This window comes from Phoxinus phoxinus, assembly GCF_949152265.1.
Source record: "Phoxinus phoxinus genome assembly, chromosome: 17".
NCBI lineage: Eukaryota > Metazoa > Chordata > Actinopteri > Cypriniformes > Leuciscidae > Phoxinus > Phoxinus phoxinus.
In genome coordinates this window covers 20,869,379-20,890,383 of record NC_136892.1, presented here as the reverse complement: position 1 = coordinate 20,890,383, position 21,005 = coordinate 20,869,379, and the positions used below count along the sequence as shown (strand labels likewise).

At 37.5% G+C, this 21,005-nt stretch overlaps 1 protein-coding gene across 4 annotated transcripts in view; it reads left to right on the top strand.

The window, feature by feature from the left end:
• Positions 1-20,999, top strand: part of LOC306984359 (5-hydroxytryptamine receptor 4) — a 73,095-nt gene extending 52,096 nt beyond the window's left edge. The window contains exons 2-7 of one of the 4 annotated variants that reach the window (XM_079585651.1): positions 802-896; positions 972-1,103; positions 2,080-2,280; positions 3,241-3,394; positions 4,705-5,267; positions 20,054-20,999. In XM_079585651.1, the coding sequence (XP_079441777.1) occupies positions 868-896; positions 972-1,103; positions 2,080-2,280; positions 3,241-3,394; positions 4,705-5,267; positions 20,054-20,147 (1,173 nt within the window). In that variant the 5' untranslated portion in view covers positions 802-867 and the 3' untranslated portion in view covers positions 20,148-20,999. Of the gene's footprint in view, positions 1-801; positions 897-971; positions 1,104-2,079; positions 2,281-3,240; positions 3,395-4,704; positions 5,268-9,505; positions 11,725-20,053 lie in introns of those variants that run through there. The other 3 variants (XM_079585650.1, XM_079585652.1, XM_079585649.1) reach the window with 3 other exon arrangements.
• The last annotated feature ends 6 nt before the right edge of the window (positions 21,000-21,005 follow it).

Below are 21,005 nucleotides of genomic sequence, written 5' to 3'. Positions count from 1 at the left end.
TAATTGTTAAATTGACAATTTTTTACACATACATATCAGGGACACAAATGGTACCTGTTTTGTAGAATGACCCTTTTACCCTCTCCTTTAAAAAAAGCATCATGTGTAAATCAGCTGTCCTCTCTGTTTATCTGTTCAGAATAGCCTATTTTGTTTAGTGTGTCTGAAACAGGGGTATTATAATCATGCGGCTCATTTGAAACTCAAACGAAAGCAGCAGAACAGGAAAGAAGCGTCCGAGCTTTCTCTCTAATACCCACTTGAGCCTCCCAGCTGGTCAAATACATCACACACTTCCAGTGTTTACCCTGTGAGAGCTCTCTCCACTTCTGCTTGAGTTATGGCTCAAGCGTCACAGGCACAGGGTGCGATTTGGCCACTGCGGGTATTAACCCTACGATGATAGAGTACGTTGTGTTGAAGTTTTCCTATCTTCAATATTTGAAGTGTTTTGAGATTGAGAATCTAATAAGACTTCAATTTTCCAGTTTTCCCTAACCTTTTTGTTTTATCCGCAGCCCCATCAGTAATACTGAAGTACCCCTTTATCAGCATCAAATCAGAAATGTGTTTGCCAGCAGCAAAAACATCTATTAAGTCCGTAAAGTGCCGGGAAAGTTATATTTAAAAGGGGGTCATAGACTCATCATGGCTCATATTCCCATGTTATATGCAGAAGCCAGTTTCATTTACAAAGGTGCTGATGGTTTATTCTCAATGCTCTCACTTTGAAGCTCATGTTGAAAGAATATGATTGAATCTGTGATGTGAGAACCCAAATCAGTTTTGTTTGTCCCACAGGAGTGGGACTGCAGTGTCTTGTGTGAACCAAACTCTATCTGACCACTTCCATACGGATGACCAGTGATGGCCACAGTATCAGACTCAGCGGACGAGTAAGAACCACCTCAGATATTTTTAATGCAAAGATTAATACGTATTTATCTTATATTAATATTGTTTGTCTACAGTGCAGTGGATCCAATCATGTCTAAACACACTTCGAGAATAATGCTGTCTATCGTCCTGGTGACCATCATCATACTGACTGTGCTTGGTAATTTGCTTGTGATGGTGGCTCTCTGTAAAGACAGACAGCTAAGGTAATGGTGCTTCATATCTACATTTAAATGTACTGTGTCAATGTACATTTTTGATGGTACAAATAAGGCTTGAAATGCAAGATATCTAAAAGTAAGCAGATTCCCCCAAATGTGGTTCTGTTTTCAAAACATTGCTTTGTTTTTTTGAGAATCCTGACCAGCCTCACATAGCAACAATGGCTCAACCAATTGTGTGAGTTTGTACTAAAAATGTCTTTAAAAACCTTAAAACAAGGTGAATTTACTTGAGCTAACTTAAGCAAAACTGCACATGATATAAGGATTTGTTTTCAGACAAACAATATTTTGAATCTTGAACCCCCACTGTGCAGTTAGTTTTTTCCTACAACCAGAAAAAAAAGAAGAAAAAAAGTAAAACAAAATAATCCTCAATTTGTTCTCTGAAAACAAACCTTAAAATCTAAGGCAGTTTGTAAAGTAAATCAATCTCATTTTAAAGATGCTTATATTTTTTTTCTGCAAAGTAAGACAAAAATGGAAAATCATTTCTGCAATTAAATTTTCACATGAAATTATAATTGACCCTTTTCACATTTCTAGGGTTCTCAGAAGTGCAAGTCATCATAGTTGGGTCACTTCTACAGTGATGAACAGAAATACAAAAAAAAAAAAAAAATTGTGCACCCCTTTTCTCCAATAGCAAAAGATAAAATCCATAATGCAAGCATGTCTATGACTTTACAGAAGAGGAAAAAATATTGAGAGACTTGATTACGTTGGTCAACTTCCCCATACCTCTCTCCGCCGTTGTTTAATAAACACTAGAAACTAGAAACTTTGAATATGATCATATAAAGAACTTCCATAAAAAAGCTCCATAATATGATAAAGTATCATTAAATTGCTTAAACATTAGTATTTTTGACAAACTGTACACTGTACAGACACTATTTTGTACTGTTAACTAATGTCTATTCATCTTATTTTTTGTGTGTATCTACTGTTCTAAACATAGGAAGAAGAAGACCAACTTCTTCGTTGTATCCCTGGCATTTGCAGACCTTCTAGTTGCCCTTGTTGTGATGCCCCTGGCAACCATAGAGTTGACCACGGGTCAGTGGAGTTATGGAGAGACGTTCTGCTTGGTCCGTACCTCACTGGACGTGCAGCTAACCACTGTATCTATTCTGCATCTGTGCTGCATTGCACTAGACAGGTAAGTGCTGCACATGAAGCTAATATAGTAAAACAAAATAAAAAAATGCTAATGTCCTTCACAAATAACTGCTTGTGTTTCCATGGCAATATTGAGAAGAGAAGTCTAAATTTAGACAGTTTTGGGATAGCAATTTTCGTTGCTAGATTTGATCATACATTTCTTCTATTTAAAAAACATTTGTATTTTGATACAGTATATACACACAACCATAAATATTTTTCTTTCTAAACTACATTTTGGAATTTATAGGCTTTCTCATAGAGGCCAAAGCCCGGTAGTCACCAAATTACAGTGTGCTACAATATACAGAAATGCTGTCCGGCCTGTATTGTGATGTCTAATTTATATTTTGTCCAGTTTCTAATTATTATGTGTCTTTGAGTAAACTGTACATTCAAAATCGTACGCACAAAAAAGAAACACATAATTTATGTCTTCACGCTAACTCCAAGGGGCTTGTCAGCGTGTCAGCTAATTATGTGTAATTTGCTGTGTTACGTACAGTATGCAAATTTTCTCATGTTCACCCATTGGGAAGACTGCAGCACTCTTAACCCGAAAGAGAGCAGCTGTGATTTATGCAGCGCACCTTGTCCATATGGCAGTAACATGACTCATTCTTAGTCTCTCAAAGCCTCTATCTATCTATCTTTTTTTTTCCCTCGAGCAACAAATTTGCTGTTGATCTATCTCACTGTGTCACTAAGTTCTTTCCCCATCCGTATATGATTCCCATGACTCATGATGTCTTTGCCTCTGCGGTCTCCAGTAAGTGCATATTTTCTAGTTATAATTCACTGCATTAGCTTTTCAGCGAAAGATCGGCAGTATCATCAGGGTACAGTATATCAAAGTACAGTATGTAGGGACTAGGGACGCATTGTTTACGAAAGACAGCGTACTGACAGCATCCATTGAATCGTTCTTCAGATATTTGCAATTTTTTGTCTTGGGCAGGTTTTATGCGATTTGCTGTCAGCCTCTGGTCTACAATAACAAGATGACACCTGTAAGAGTCTCACTGATGTTGGTTGGATGCTGGGTCATCCCCTTTTTCATCTCTTTCCTTCCCATCATGCAAAGCTGGAATACTATTGGAATCGAGAGCTTTGTAAGTGAGGAGTAGTTTGGTTCATTCTTCTTGTTGTGCTGATGCATTATAAGCTTTAAGTAATTACTCTCCGCTAGATCTTTCTAGGTTGGATTATAAAACTTTTTTTTTTAAAGAAATGGTACTTTCCAAAAATATAAATGTTACAAAAGGTGTGTAACAATTAAAAAAATATGGAATGAGATATTTCATTTACTTCAGCTATTCTGTAGAAAAGGGTCTAAATGATGTCACTTCTTAGGCGTGACCATTTTAAGGAATATTGTGTTTTTGTAAACAGGACAAATTCCCATTATATTTTTGGTAATTATAGTAATAATTAAAAATATATATTACCACAATTAATTCATAATAATTCAACAGATTACACTACTGTTCAAAAGTTGTTTAGGTCAGTAAAAATTTTTTGGAAGAAATTAATTATTTTATTTAATACATTGATGTAATACTTTTACATTGATAAAAAAAACATATTTCAAATAAATGCTTTTGAACCTTATGAACAGTTTTGGGTAAGTTACACTAGTAAAGTAATTAATTACTTATTACACAGTGTAATTTGACTACTGTAATCACTCTCTCTAAAAAAGTATTGTATTGTATCACTAATTACTCTTTGAAACCCAGATCAACCTCAGTCCGTTTTTAAAATTGCATAATTTATTCTTGAACTGACCAAAGTATTTAAAGGGAGAAGGTTACATCAAAAACATACATTTTACAATTAGATATAAAATTTTGTTGTTAAATCCACTACTGTTTTATCTTACCGAGCTTTTGAATGGTAGTGTATTTGTAAATTGGTTGTATATAAAAAAAAAATTGTATGATTTTATTTGTTGGATGTAGTTGAGAAGAAATAAGACTATAAAATAACAAGTCAGTGGTTATGAGCCGATATTAGATTTATTGTAGGCCTACTAATCAATCTTGTATTTAATATGCACTGGTTGAGGATATTCAACTGTGCCTGCTCATTTCTATATGAATAATGTAAATTACATTTTACAGTATTTAACACTCCCTAATAAGGTTATAGTCTTTAAAAACCCTTTTGAATGTAATCTTTAGCAAATCACCGAATCCATGTGAATCTCCATTTTTCATACAGTACATTATAATGTTGTGATGCTTAAATTCACATGTAGCATTTCAAATTATTAATTTAAATCTTTTTTATGTAGGCCTATTCAGACAAAATATTATAGAATTGTTATTGTATGTTATTGACCATAATAACATGAAAATAATGATCAGTTATCAGCCAGAGTTTTAATATCTATGCATACTTTTTCATTGAAATTTCCCAGATCGAACAAAGAAAATTTAACTCTTCCCGCAATTCAACTTGTGTGTTCATGGTGAACCGACCCTATGCCCTGGTGTGTTCAGCTGTGGCCTTCTATGTGCCTCTGGTGCTGATGGTTCTCGCCTATCAGCGAATCTACATCACCGCTATGGGTCATGCTCGGCGAATCGGATCTCTACATCGGGCCGGCTCGGCCCCTTCTTCGACTTACCCTAAACCCGATCAACCAGGCTCCAGTCGCATAAAGAATGAAACCAAGGCGGCCAAGACGCTGGCTGTTATTATGGGCTGCTTCTGTCTGTGCTGGGCGCCCTTCTTCATTACCAACGTGGTGGATCCCTTCATTAACTACAGCGTGCCCTGGCAGATGTGGACCGCTTGGCTCTGGTTGGGTTACATCAACTCGGGCTTGAATCCGTTCCTGTATGCTTTTCTGAACCGGGCTTTTCGGAGAGCCTTCCTTAGGATCCTGTGCTGTTGGGATGAGCACTATGCCCGGCAGGGGGGCTTTAGTCCGAGCAGACGGCAATCAGAGTCTGTCAACGGAACCTCCATTTCTCTCAGGTACAGTTAGTCCTTCTTGACCACTCTGAGCTTTCAGAAATTAGTTCTGGGAGAAAAGAGATGAAAGATCAAGTTGTATATGAAAAGTGAATGTAAGAATGTTGGTAAAGTGAGATTTACACATACATTATACGCCCTTTAAAAGTGTGGGTTCTGTAAAAAAGTTTCAGACTCGCCAAATACAGTAAAACAGTATATTGTTGAGTATTATTACACTTTAAATTAACAATTTTCTATTTCAATATATTATATTTTTCCTGAGATGGCAAAGCTGAATTTTCAGCATAATTTCTCCAGTCTTTAGTGCCACATGATCCTTCAGAAATCATTCTAATATGCTGATTTGTTGCTAAAAAATACAAAAACATTTATTATTATTATTAATTTTGACAACAGTTGTGCTGCTTAGTATTTTTGTGAAAACAGTGGCAATTTATTTCAGGATTCTTTGATGAAGAGAAAGGAAAAGAGACCAGTATTTATTTGAAATAGTGTTTTTGTAACAGTCTTTACTTTACTGCATTTGATCACTTTTTGTTTTTTGATAATTATATACAGGTGAAACTCAAAAAATTATAGAATATCGTGCAAAAGTTCATTTATTTCAGTAATTCAACTTAAAAGGTGAAACTAATATATTATACAGACTCATTACATGCTAAGTGAGATATGTCAAGCCTTTATTTGTTATAATTGTGATGATTATGGCTTACAGCTAAGAAAACCTTTTCACAATATTCTAATTTTGAATTTTCATAAGCTGTAAGCCATAATCATCAAAATGATAACAAATAAAGGCTTGAAATATCTCACTTTGCATGTAATGAGTCTATATAATATATTAGTTTCACCTTTTAAGTTGAATTACTGAAATAAATTAACTTTTGCACGATATTAAAATTTTTCGAGTTTCACCTGTATATTTTTGTTTTTGATGTTAAAATGAAATCTATAGCAGGGGTCTTTGATGGGGCATCCATAGCTAATGATTAATTATATTTTACTAATATTTAATTTTGCCAAAGTTTTCATCTTTTTGCTAAAAGACTATGGGCCCTATCTTGCACCCAGCGTAAATTACTTTGTACACCGACGCACCGGCGGTTCAGCGAAAAGAGGAGGCGTGTTCCGGCGCAAACTTTCCCTGGTGCTATTTTGCAGTTTCAGAAAACAATTCCACCACAGACCAGGAAAAATCTACAGTCACTGGCGCTCTATTCAGATGCTATTTTAAGGGCGCATGCTTGGCCATAATGTAGCGTGTGCACAGCGCGCACACTTTGCTTCTCTCATCTACACAGATGCAGCAGTTCCCATTTTTGCAAACCATACAATTACAATGAAAAATATTACCACACGAGGGAAATCATTGTGGTGTCCATGAAGATTTGAAAAAATAGGCATAAATCTAGCTTACACATTTACCCAAATTATTCAGGCTAATTGTAGTAATGACGGATCAAACCTGTTTGATCAATAGTGGCAAGACACATACTATAGGTATATAAGGACATCTGACAAAGTGGGTTGTCCAACAAGAACCAGGAAACAAAATTCTGAAGACTGCGAAATCAACTTTACCATCATGTAAGTTGCGTGCACCTGGCAAATCCGCCATTATAATAGCAATCCGCCATGGAACAAGCGCGCCTGCTCTTAAAGGGAATGTGAGATGACACTCTGAATGGTTTATTGCACGTTACGCCAACAACCACACCTATGAGTAATGTAGCTACTTCAGACCAACGCATTTTAGATTTGCGTCGGCCACGAGTCATTTATCCCGCCGGTAAAATAGCAACAGCGCCCGAGATCCGCCCACAAAGTGACTTGCGTTTCGCATTTGATACTTGTGTTTCAGAGCGTTAAAATAGGGCCCCATGTGCGATAAACAAAAATATAATATTAAGTCATAAGTTGAGCCAAAGTTCAGCTAAAATGTTTCATCGTCCCTCCCACAAAATGTATGAAGTAAAATGTTATGTGCCCATATTTCTCATCAATAATGATTACTTTAATGATTTTGCAATGCAAGTATCATAGCGTAAATCATAAAATGCAAGCAACCCTCAATTCTTGTCCAAAATCCTTGGCCTGCAAAATGTTGAAGATGATAAAATTTTTAGGAATGATAATGTTACTGTAATCTTAGGTTGTGTGCCTTATCATGAAACTGATTTTTTTTTTATAAAACCCATTTAGAAACATGCTAATACCATACAGCTTTTACAAGACACTTAAAAATGACATAATCGGCTAGAACACGCTCAGTAACTTTGAAAGTGAAAAGCTGCGTTTAGCCACAAGAGCTGGTAGAATATTCAGCAACAAGTCTTTCCACGTTTCCAGTTGTTTTTCTCCTCATGGTTTCAGACTGTTTTAAGCGGGCTCTGCCATTACAAAGGCAATTACCCACAGGCTCGTTTTGCATAAGTATAGATGACATCATTGCGGCTCTTGATCAAAACAAAAGCACATGGTTGTGACCGTGGAATATTCATCGGTCTGAAATTTTATGATCTGCATAAAACAACACAGGCATTTTAAATACACCACTATTTATTTCCCCGTCTTTTATTTGTGTGTTTCTATTATATTTGTGTGTTTTTCACACCAGGCAAATTAATTACTTCATTGATGTTTCGACCTTTTTGATTTTTGAAGGCCAGTACTCTGAATGTCTACGCTCAGTGGTTTGCCGTCTCGTCCTAGCAAAATACTTTGTTTTATGCGCCAATATAATGGGTGGATCTTTATGATTTGCTTTGTTACAATGATGTTTTGAGGAATTATTCACCATTTTATTACTTTTAAGTGGCTCTAGACAAATAGTGATGTTTAGTTTGCATGAGTAGTCTCTTTATTATTATTATTTTAGTGTGGTGCAAAGCCCCTACCCAGTGTCACAGTCACCAGCTCAGTCACCCTCAGCACTACACTTCCCAGTATCCTTCATGCTCACCACCTGCACACACTCCTCAATCACCTGCAAGCCGTCACCCTCATCAGCACTCCCTATATCAGCAGTCAACCTCCTCACCATTGATGTCTGGTCTAGTCTACACATAAGGCTTGTCATGCAGCGCTGCGCAGCGCAGACCGATCGGCAGCTGACTTGAAGCAGTGCATGCTGGTTAGATATTTTGTCCGACTTGAGACAGGACCGACGCCATGTGACTGTGACGTATGCCATCAAAGTACCGTGACTGTGAGAGCGGTTTGAGAGCAGGGGGGCAGTGTTCCGAAAGACATTGAAGCCGACCTGGGCGCCGCCATTGGCTAGCGGACCCCCACCTGCTGTTAGCATTCCATTGACTCCCATTCATTTTGGCGTCACTTTGACAGCGAATAACTTTACATCTGAGGCGTTTAAAGACACCGTTTGTCCATTGTTTATTTCTGAAGAAACACGAAAATGTATAAAAGGCTCCATTACCTTGTATCTTACGTTATGGCCCCGTAGAAGCCGTTTTTGTAAAAATAGGCTAACGATTGCGTCATACCCGCGCGACTCTGTCGCACAAGTCGAAAAATTACCGTATGGACAGGCAGAGAAGCTCGCAAGCAATCGGGAGGACGTGGAGGCATAAAGTCAAGGGAGAAGCCCATAGAGAGTGATAAAGTTGCTCCCGTTGCTAGCTCATGGACAGCAAACACCCACGCTCTCCGTCTCTGCGAGATTCGGAAGGGAATGATTCAGATTTCTCTCGGCACAGCTACTAGAAGACCCACAGGTTGCTCACGTCACATCTACGTCGTCAAGCTCAGTTTGAGCCTGCGCAGTTCGCCTTGCGATCAGGAAGTGAGTGCTTCTAATTGACTTCATTTCTCTCCGTTGAAACCTATGGGGTCGCTGTGTCCAGTTTATATACTGTCTATGTTTGAGAGCAGTCGGCTGATTCATTCTGCACAGCTTCTCCAGAGCGGCTGCACGAGCTTTGATGACGACACCGCTGTTCCACGATTGGCTGAATTCACCGCATGAAAACGATCACATGTGTTTCGTGTTTATTCTAAAACCTTCAGTTCCACTAATGCTCACAAATCTGTTTTTTATGACAGTAAAACCTCTTTTCATGTAGTCGTGATGTTATATTGTGTTATGTTTATCAATATAAAACGTAGACCCCACGTTGTACAAACAGACGCTGTATTAAGCAATAGGCCTACATAAATTATTGAATGATAATGTCTCTGAAACATCTGTGTATTTGATATTGCATTTTATTTCACTTCAGCGTCACTACGGGAAGCAGAAAGTGTCTGACTTCACGTCTCCATTTTCAGCTCCTCCCCGCCTGCAAGCGGCAACTCCTGCCTCGGTTACATCCAGCCACAGCAGATGTAAAAACACCTATAGACACCTGATCTACTCACCTGATCCACTCACCTGTGTTCGCCATCACATTGTTCCAGTCGCCGGTATCTGTCTTCAGTCTGCAACGACTCTCCTCCTCCTCATTTGCTACCCGTTCAGTCATCTGTAAAGACATCAAGAGTACCTTTACTCATCCAGCTAAGTTAACTACAAACTATCTTACTGCAGTTATACTCGCCATTGTCACTCTCCTACTCTTGCTTCCTGTTCCTGCAAATGAACATCTGCATTCCGCTACTTACCTGTGTTGTCTCCTTCTGTATCTGTGACAGAAGACCAGACCACTTTATACTGAGTCATCAAGTTCAGTTTGAGGCTGCGCAGTATGCTCAGCCATCAGGAAGTGAGTGCTTCTAATTAACTTTTCTAATCACTTTTCTCTGTTGGCGTTGAAATCTATGGGGTCGCTGTGTCCATTTTTTTTTTTACTGTCTATGGTCTTAAGCCAAGATGGCCGCCGCGCCCAAGTCTTCAGCCAAGATGGCCACCACGCCCGAGTCTTCAGCCAAGCTGTGTCCGAAACCATTCACTAATCCCTATATAGTGTATGGCATTTGAGTGCACTATATCTGCAAGGAGTGAATGAAATTAAGTGAGTGAATTCGGACGCTGACATTTACACTGTGCATCGGAGAGCTGGAGCTGTCTCAGAAAAGGCTTCGTCACACGTAGTGATAAAACTCCTTTTATCCTACATGTTACTTACTTTATAAAATAATATTAACAACAATTTAAACTTCCTTACAGTTAAATTGTGTTAATGCCAAAATAAAGTAAAAAAATTATATACAGGCCTATTTAATTTATCTTATTAATATAATTTCATTACATTTTTTAATTCATCTATATAATATTGTTGCAATATTTTAATGTTTTATTCAAGTAATGATTAATAAAAAAACATTTATAAAAAAAATTAGCATGAAATAAATGTTAAACCAGAAATAAGAAAGCTGTAAAGTAATCTCTGGTTTAAACTTGATCGCTCCGCACTTTCATGCGCGCGCAGTTCTCTTCGCATTGGATTGTGGGAAATAGTGCTTCAGCAAGTGTACATCGAATGTACACTCAAATTCAGAGAGGGTAATGGGTAAAAGTAGTGAATGATGTCGTTCACTCAGAATTCGGACACCACTACAAAATGGCCGACACCCGATATAGTGCACTATATAGTGGATAGGGAGCGGTTTCAGACACAGCTCCAGTGTGCTAGCCACAGAGTCTGTTCCCATGAGAGAAGTTCATCAGTCTGTTCCCGTGGGGGAAATTCCTGAGCCCGTTCCAGTCCCCAACCTCAGCCCAGTTCTCGTTTCAGTCCCCGAGCTCAGCCTAAATCCTGCTCCAGAATCCTCGCCAACCCATGAACAAATAGCTCCTTCCGAGATTTTGTTTGGGAGGCTATATGTCCCCGGGCATAGTGGCTGAGTCTGACTTCCTTCGCAAGGTCAAGAAGGCCGATCCGCCATGGCTTCCAGAACTACCTGCACCGTCATGGGCTCTGGATCCACCTGAACCTCTATGGCTTCCTGAGCTGCCAGCGCCTACCTGGGTTGCTGGTGCCATCCTGGAGGTATCCCTATCACCTGCTCAAGGATGCCCATCCTACCACCCTGGATGGAATCCATTATGAGCGAGGTCGCGCTTTCCGGGAGGGGGATGTACAGTCACAGTCACCAGCTCAGTCACCCTCAGAACTACACTACCCTGTATCCTTCATGCTTACCAGCTGCACACACTCCTCAATCACCTGCGCCTGCAAGCCGTCACCCTTGTTATCACTCATCAGCACTCCCTATATCAGCTGTCAATCTCCTCACCATTGATGTCTGGTCTCGTCTACACATGGACACTCACCTGATCTACTCAACTCACCTGATCTACTGTACCTGATCTACTCAACTCACCTGATCTACTCGCCTTGTTCCAGTCTCCAGTATCCGTCTTCTGTCTGCAACGACTCAATGTCTGCTACCCATTCAGTCACCTGGAAAGACATCAAGAGTACTATTACTCATCGAGCTAAGTTAACTACAAACTATCTGACTGCAAATTCCTGCAAATAAACATCTGTATTCTGCCACTTACCTGTGTTGTCTCCTTCATCTGTGACACCCAGTCATGTGGTCTTTTAAGTCCTATTTTGCTGTACATTATTCAGGAAACAGTTTAATATTCACAATATTTAAATGCACTTAACTGTTTACATTTTGTAATATATTTAGCAATAGTAATATTTTAATTGTATTTCCTGCATTTGGTGGCAGAACTATATTTGTCGCTGACAGCTTACCTCGAGGCATCTGACACTTTACCCCACATCTGCCATTTTGGGGGTAAAAAGTTAATTTAATAATTCATAGCTAATTTGATGTTCATTTAATAAGTGTCATTAGCAAAATAACATGTTTACCATATAGACCTGGATGATTTAACGTTGACTTTTTTTTATTTTAATTTTTTATCTCCCATGTAGAAAGTCACATGTTTCTGTCACATGATAACAAGTTTGCTAGATTAAAGATGTGTCTAAATATTATGTTTTAAAATTAATAAGGGCCGCAAAACACACCACTAAAAGGAGGTTTGATTTGAATATGGCCTGGTATATTTAGCTAGCACATTTTGTTCAAAAATGTCTTTTCTCAAATGCTTGATCACCTAAAAGTTTATTCCTGTTTTCCAGAGGCAGTAAGTCAAAAATGATCTAAGAGGATGTTTCTGTAGGAAAAATCATCATTGGTTCTCAGATTTATCCCCTCTAAAATTTAGTCCCCTGTTGATATTATATCCAAATTAATAGTATACATTGGGCTCGCTTAATTGTTTTAACATCCCTGCTTATTCTAGTGTTTCGTGTGCTTTTAACTATAAGGATTTAGAGTCTCTTTTAGTCTCTTTTGTGAGGGGCTGCTACAGAATCTGTCCTTGTGCAACATGAGCAAATATGGAGCGAGAAGTGAAGTGAGGTTTTTGTCTGAAAGCTACAGCCTTGATGCCCGCATGAAGTATTTTCATGCTGCATTTTTCCCACTTTGTTCATTATCAGACTGATGATTGGCGATGCAGAAAAGGTGTCAGAAAACACATATCTCTCAGCTTCTGTTTCCATAGAGACTTCTCTAATGGCCACCATCCAGCAAACCTTATCTGTCAATCACAGCCTTTCATATTTTCCATATTCTACAATTTTTTTTTCCTCAAGCGTTTCGGAGGTATGTCTGGAATGTGACGTTCTCCCAAACGAGGAACATTTGGACGGCTTAGCGCTATAGCCATGCGGTTTAAGTCTGCTCTCTACTCATGCGGAGGGCTTTGAGTTGAGCTTTCTGAATCCGCTCAGTAGCAGCCGGGCTCACGTTTCGCTCGGTGTGACTGAAAGAACTTCACGTTTGTGAGAGGAACTTTGGACCTTTGGCTCACTCAGAACCAGGTGCCACAAAAGCTTGTGGGTTTCCAAGAAATAATAATGCAGGACTGTGTCCAAAACTTTTTCAGAAAGATATGTACATGTTAACAATAAGTTTGAAGGTAAACTTCAAACTCTGAACTTAGCGTTCAGATTCAGCCAAGGTCAAATCAAATCCTCCACACAGATGTGAAACACAAAGCCAAGAAATAAAACCAAAACATATGAGAGAATGTTTTATTGCAACTCTTCAATTTAATAAGGAGTGTGATTCAGGAATGAGCGTTCTCTTGCTGATATTTCTTTTAATAGAAGCTGAGATGAAGGTGGTCACATGTTTTATGGTCCTATCTTAGATTAAGGATATTGTTGTCATTGCTATACCTATAAAAATGTCCCATTAGATTTTGGTCTGGTTAATGGCTCAAAAGAGAGAAATTGTATTTGATGATGCCCTGCACCCTGACATCGCTTTTATTCAGAGATGAACGGACCTGTCTCAACACATTTTTTAAAACGCATCCACCCTGTGACTGCAGCCATTTTGAAGATAACTCTGCCTTGTGATGAATCTGACTGCAGAAAAGGCCTTAAATATTGAATAACTGTTCATTTCTGCCATTAAGAAATCTCAGACACTAGGAGTAGGTTAACAGGAGCAATGGGTTAATGTGTCTGATTGATTTTACAATGTACTTTACAAGCTTTTCCTGCTTGCCGGAGCAGTTTTTATTTTCAGATTGATCCCAGAAGTGGCAGTTTTAGCAACGTATATAAATAATGGTGGGCAAACCTCCGTGCCATTTAAAAGAGGGTATTTATTTGTTATTATTACTAATTAGCTTGCAGTTTTAAACTAATTGACTATATAACAAATCATAAAATGTGCTGGAATATTGCTGTAATCTTGGATTGACTTTCACCATCAAGCATAGACAGTCAGAAATATATTTTTTTTCTCACCCTAATGTCTTTCCAAAGTTTTCAAATTTTCTTTATTCCATATCAATGTTGCCATATCAAAGTAATTTTTGGTTATTCAAATGTAAAAAATGTAAATATTAGATGAACTTGAAAACCCTTGATCACCATTAACTTTAATTCTATGGAAAAGAGTTTGAACATCCTGCTAAACATCTCCTTTTTGCTTTCCATGCAAGAAAGTCACACAGGTTTGGAACAACAAGAGGGTGAGTAAATGATGACAGAATTTAAATTTTTGGGTGAACTATCCCTTTAAACATATCCAGCCTTAAAGACCACTTATTATTGAATTGTTGCTCTGAAAACTGTTAAATGAGCGGAGTGAATAATTAGATAATCACTGGTAGCTGCAACCTGAACACATTTTATTTGTACTGTTTCTCGTGAAGTTTAAATGAGGTTCGGACTGAGCATTTGAGAAAGGTATCCACTATAATCCACTGCTAAAGATGATGTTTCCATGTTTGGTCAAAACTGCACCACTTTCACTCTCAGCTGCACCAAATCCTTGTTTCAGGTTAATGTCAGGTCAGGCTATGATCATCAGACTAATGGATAGGGTCTTGCATGCATATCTATTTTAAATCATTTTCCCCATGGTTTTAAAAAATGTTGACAGGGAGTCACGCTGATTTTTTTTTAACGCTCTCTATTTCTGGCCCCTTTCACCTTTTTCCAAGACATTTTTATTTTTTTGTCTCATTTCTCAATTGTGAGAATTAATATGTTGTTCATTTTAGATTTGAAAGTGCTGTTAAGTTCAATTGCAGTTTGTACAGGGCCCCAGAGGTTTGTCTTCCTGGCATCCGTGTGAAAAAATAGTTTTGACATTTATGTTTTTCTTGTTTTAATGTCAATGGCGGTCCAGAGGGTTTGTACCGCAGGTGTCCATGTGAACATATAGATCTAATTTGTCAGTGATGATTATTTAAACATAAAAGTGCAACAGATTTGGCCGGGCAGAATTTCAGTATGGCCTCTTTTGTAATTTCCAATGACAGTATTGAAAATATTTAGTTTTGTATCATTTCTTTCCCGTGCAGAATGTGCACGGATTACTCGAAGCCTGATAGATTCTAGCAAGAAATCCGTATCCTCTTATGATTTGATTGGTTACAGATGTTTGGGATGTTTTTTAAATGATCATACTACTTCGATGTGGTTATGTTTGATTTGGAAATCAAAATGAAGGTTTGTTTGGTTAGATATATCAGTACACATTCCCTGGACCTTTCTTATTTTTGACCACCCGTACTGCCTGTTTTATCTTTAGCAAAGTTCACAGTTAGAACAATGCGGTTTGCTGTGAAAGTAAACTTGTGTGCTCAGTTTCAAGTCACACTTTGATACGAATCCTTATTATTGTATGCCAAAAAGATTATTAAAAACTAAAAACCATGAAATTACTTACACCGATGAGGAAGTGCAGAAGAAAGAACCGGGGATAATGTTAAATGTGTGATTTATATGTCAGGCAGTTACAGACTAATTACTACATTCAGACTTAATTACTTTAAAAGCAGAAGGTTGAGTGATGTTAACGGATGTTCCTCTTCTCTGGCACTAATTGGTTTGTGCAGTTACTTATTGGATTTAATTTGCCTATATACGATTCCCAATCAATATCTACAAATAATAGAGGACAGTGTTACTCAGTTAATGTACAGTCAGCCGGTCATTATCACAAAATAAACCCTGCTGGGCTAATTAGGATGCAGAAGAGGAACGGAGGACATGAAATATTAGTTACGCTGAGAATAGTATAAGGATTGAATTTAGGTGCAATCACATTAGCAAGTGAGCAAGAAAAGGACCATTGTTAATAGTGTAGGTATGCACTGCTCACACAGAGGTCACTTTCAAACCAAATTCGTGTGACCAACTTGAACATCAGTTGAAACTCACGCAAAAATCCCAGTTGTGCGAATGTGCAAAACTCCGCTCAGTGCCACTGGCAATGCTATAACGCCTCCGCTTTGGGTTGTGTCTATAGCGAGTGTGTATGCGAGTGTGTACCTCTGTGTATGGAGTGCTTAATGCATCGCTACACTATTAACAATGGACCTACTTTGCCCGCAAAATTCCTTAGAGGTTTTGCTAAAGTGAATGCGGTATTAGAAGAGCAGAAATATCAGATGACCAATCAGAATGGAAAATTCCAGTGAGCCGCCTAAATACAAGTATATTTTTTCTCCACTTGTCTTTTATCTTCTCTTCTCCACCCTCATTTTTCGATAGCTTATATAGAAACAAGAAGAGGACAGAGATCAGTCAAAGAAGAAAGCCTCGAGACAGACAGGCCGCTTCTTTTTCTTTTCTTTTTTTACAAAAGTTTTTACAAAGTTTTCAAAGTCTGGCTGCTGTGTTGTAGGAATCTGTTTTGGCATATGGGGAGAATTATTGGACATTAGGAGTATAATGTAGCTCATAAAAGTGGAAACTCATCTGAACTGGATTACTGATCTTATCAATCTCAGTCTTATTATAGAACAGCCCATGAGAACGACATGAAAAGAGGTTTCAAGACATGCTTGTTGACCTAAAGGGTTCATTGCTCCTTTTGGGACATTAAAGGGTTAGTTCACCAAGAAATGAAAATTCTGTCATTAATTACTAATTACTTTTGGGGGGGGGGGTTTGCACAAAAAAAGTATTCTCGTCAGAAAGCTCTCGGATTTCCTCAAAAATATCTTTATTTGAGGGAATTTTGGGGTAAACTAACCCTTTAAAGTTAGTGCAAAGTGCTACTGCTAAACTATTTAAGGGTTATTTTTAAACAGAACTTCTTAAAGTTTGACCATCTCGTCAGCAATATTACTTAAAAAGTCAATGTATGTCTTGAGAATTTCCCAGAACTTTATGCATTTGGAGACCTTAGCAATGTTCATATTTTAACACATAACCCACCCTGGTATGCACATTGTGTACAACTGACAAATAACAATCCTGCTGCATAACGTTAAAAGGCATTCTATGAGTAAAAGTTAAGAAGATTGTAATATTTAACAGTTGATTCGATAAGAATAATTTGATCAGATTTCACTCTGAAATTCAAGGTTAATCTCATTTTCTTGGGCATCATAAGCAAACACATTTACTTCGAATTAATCAGGATTCATTTACAAAGCAAATGTATCACTGAGGGAAAAAAATTGCACTCTATTCAAATTGATAGGCTTATTGAATTGTAGAACCTTGTACCAAACCATGTAATCATGAAATGTTGTGTATTTTTAGATGCGTATAGCAGTCTCACATTATTCAGACAATACAGTGCTTTTGTTGGCAAAGTCTATGAAAGAACAGATGAAAATTCTGTCATTATACTTGAAATATATTGTAGCAATCATATGGACCACTTTTATGGAATTTTATGGTGCATTTTTGTCCTTATTTAAACTGGATTTGAACTTGAATTATTTTGTCTTATTGTTTTCCATGAAGAAAAAAAATTTGCATTTGAACATGAGGGTGAGTACCTAATGACAGACTGTTCCTTTTTGTGTGAACTATCGCTCCAAAGTTTGCATTGACTTGTGTTATAAGCTGAGAGGTCAAATCTCAAAGGTCCCATTTTAAGAAGGAAGTAAAGCAGCGCTGGTTGGAGAGATGAGAAAGTGATGAGGAACTTAGTGAGTTTGTGGCTTGTGTGACAGTCAGGCTGAGAATTCCTCAGTCTTACCCTCCCGACCCTCAGCCAAGATTCGCTCGAGTGAAACTCACAAGTCAATCACTCTATACTCCCCTAGCATACTTGAACCCAAGACACATTCTTTCAGCTGTTGTTGTGCTGTATCATGGTTAAATGAACAACATGCTGAGGACAGAACCTTGTGGAGCTCTGTTCATGCAAGACAAACGGGATGTGACACTCATGCTGTCCATGATGAAGAGTTTTTTTGTAGAGTGCTCTGCTTAAATGCATGATAATGTCTGTATGTGCAAAAAGTGCAAAGTTTCATCCTGGGGAGATCTGCAGTGAGCTCAGGTTCACTGAAACCTGCTGTAGTCGTGAGATAATGCAGATCAAGTGCTAGTTTTAGAGTTTCTGTCCCACATTCTGCTTTTCCATGATGATGGTTTCTTTTTGATCACTGAGCACAGTCATTCAAATGGAGACGTATGAACAACTTGAAAGTGGAAGGGACACATAGGCCACAAGGCCTGTGAATATAAGGAGATGTAACATTCGCCAACCAGAGCCAGAAATACATTTCTTTTTAGCTTTTAGCTGTGGTCTGATTTTTTTCTTTTCTTTTCTTTCTATTCATCATCAAAGAATCTTAAAAAATTGTATCATGGTTTTAAGCTGCATTGATGTTCAACATTGATGATAATAATAAGAAATGTTTCTTGAGCAGCAAATCAAAATTAGAATAATTTCTGAAGGATCATGTGACACTGAAGACTGGAGTAATAATGCCAAAAATTCAGCCTTAGCATCACAGGAATAAATTACATTTTAAAATGAATTCAAATTCTATTCATAAATCAGTTATTTTAAAATATTTAAAATATAATAATAATAATAATAAAAATATTATATTAATAATATAAAATAGTAAAAAATAATTTTGAATATATTCAAATAGAAAACAGTTATTTTAAATTGTATTAATAGTTAACAGCATTCCTTTTTTACTGTATTATTGATCAACAAGACTTATTTTTGGTCAAGAGACTATAACATTAAAAATATATATACAGAGCCTATATGTGTTTCCCCGAAATATATAACAAAAAAATCAAGGTAAATCGACCCCTGTTAGGAGTTCTGGATGATTTTTTTATTTATATAATTAATAATTAGTCACAGATGTCATCTAAATGGCAACTGTAACTCAAGCATTGTGAGAGTTTTCTTTTTGGCTCTCTTAAGGGATTAATGGATGTGCACCATAATGGTGCAAAAAGTCTTCAACAAGCTTTTAATAGTTTTAATGGATGTCTAAATTTCGTCAGAGAAACTTTGATGGATCTCTTTGATTGACACACCTAGTTGGCTTGACATTTTTTATGAAACCATAAGGAGATCCTTTTGGGAAACCATAGCCTACTTTTAAAATCTAAAACAAATCTAAGAGCAGCTAAAACGTATTGAACCCATTAAAGGATTCACTTCAGAATTAAAATGTCTTTACTCACCCCCACATCACCCAAGAAGATGTCCATGTCTTTCTTTCTTCAGTCGAAAAGAAAGTAAGGTTTTTGAGGAAAACATTTCAGGATTTTTCTTCATAGTGGATTTCAATGGGGTACAAGGGTAGCCTACCACAGTTTGAAGGTCAAAATTACAGTTTCAATGCAGCTTCAAAGGGCTCTACACGATCCCAGCCAATTAATAAGGGTCTTACTGTATCTAGGGAAATGATCGGGCATTTTCTAAAAAAAATAATAAACATTTAATATACTTTTTAACCACAAATGCTCGTCGTCTTGCACTAGCGCGGCACTGCGCCACGCATTACGTAATGACGTTGAAAGGTCACGCCTGACAGGCAGATGTACCTGTGTAGCGAACTTGCAAAGAAAGTCAAACGTCAATTCCATTTTTTTTATATAAAAGGTAAAACAAAGATCTTTTTGACTGAAGCAAGAAAGACATGAACATCTTGGATGATGTGGGGGTGAATAAATGATCAGGACATTTTATTTCTGAGGTGACCTAGGCTAATCCTTTAAGGTTTCCTGTGTATTTTAGCTCAAGAACAACTTTGTTCCCTGAAGAGTTACCGAGACATCATAACAGGGACATTTAGAAATGGTATGTCCAAAGCCAGTCCATAAGGCTCTTTATTATATGTACAAATCTGTTGCTGAGGTTAGTTCTGGTCTGATCCGTCTTTACTTTCATTACTTTTGATTTGTATTTTTGGCTTTTCTCGTTTTCATCATCTGTTTTTATTCACTGTCCACTGACATTAGCATATTCTTTTTGCACTGAACTGCTTTGTCTTCTTTTCCAAGCTTCTTTGCCAACCAAGCAGAATATAAATTTATATATTTTTTTATCTTCAGATTGTCATTTCATCAAAGCCGAAGATACAGCAACAATTCCAACCGATTTTTGTCGAGTGAGCTGGAATCTCAGGAGTCTGTTGGTGCATCATAGCCAAGAGTTCAAAAGCCTACAAATGTTGTTTGATGAGAACATACAGACAACAGTAGGAAATATGTGTCAAATCAAGAGACTTCATTACAGTTAGCTTTTTGATGGGTTTTCGCTTTCAGTGATATATGACAAATCAAAGATTGTTTATAGGCCTATTTGGGAGTGTGATGATGTTAAGCATGCAGACATTTATCAGACGAAAGCAAACAGATAATATGGCCAGGAATTTAAAGTTTGAAACAAAAAGGTAAAGGTAAAGAAAACTGCTCTATAAAGAGATCTTTCTTCATCCCCTTGAATATTTTTCAAGCTATATGGGGTTGTCAGTTTACTGCTCATTTATGTAGTTCTCATCTTTCAAATTAGGAGCAATCCCAGACAACAACATAGTGTCCACCCAGATCCGGCCCACATCTGGTATGCGTGGATTCCATGTGTATCTGGGCAGACAATATGTTGCTGTCTGGGATATGTCTGCTTTGGCTGTAAAGGCTAACAATGACAAATATATACTGCTCAGCAGTTAAAAGCAGCCTGTCATTAAGCATGTGGTTATTCTTGCATACAGTGAACCTCAAATGCTCATTTTAATACTAAGGAGTTGATACTCCCTCTTTTAATTCATCAAGGTATTTATGTTGTACATGTAGTTTTGACTTCTGTGAAAAGAAGCAGTGGCTTGTCACTGTGTGACATTTGTACTTTTATTGTATCGTTGTGTAATCGAACTGAATTTAATGTACAGTGTATCTGGAAGATGAATCTAAAAACAAAGTTTCATAAAAACGTTGTTTCTCGTACTGCATCTGTTCAGCACTTCTCATCCATTACATAAAAGCATCTGTTTGATTGATTTGC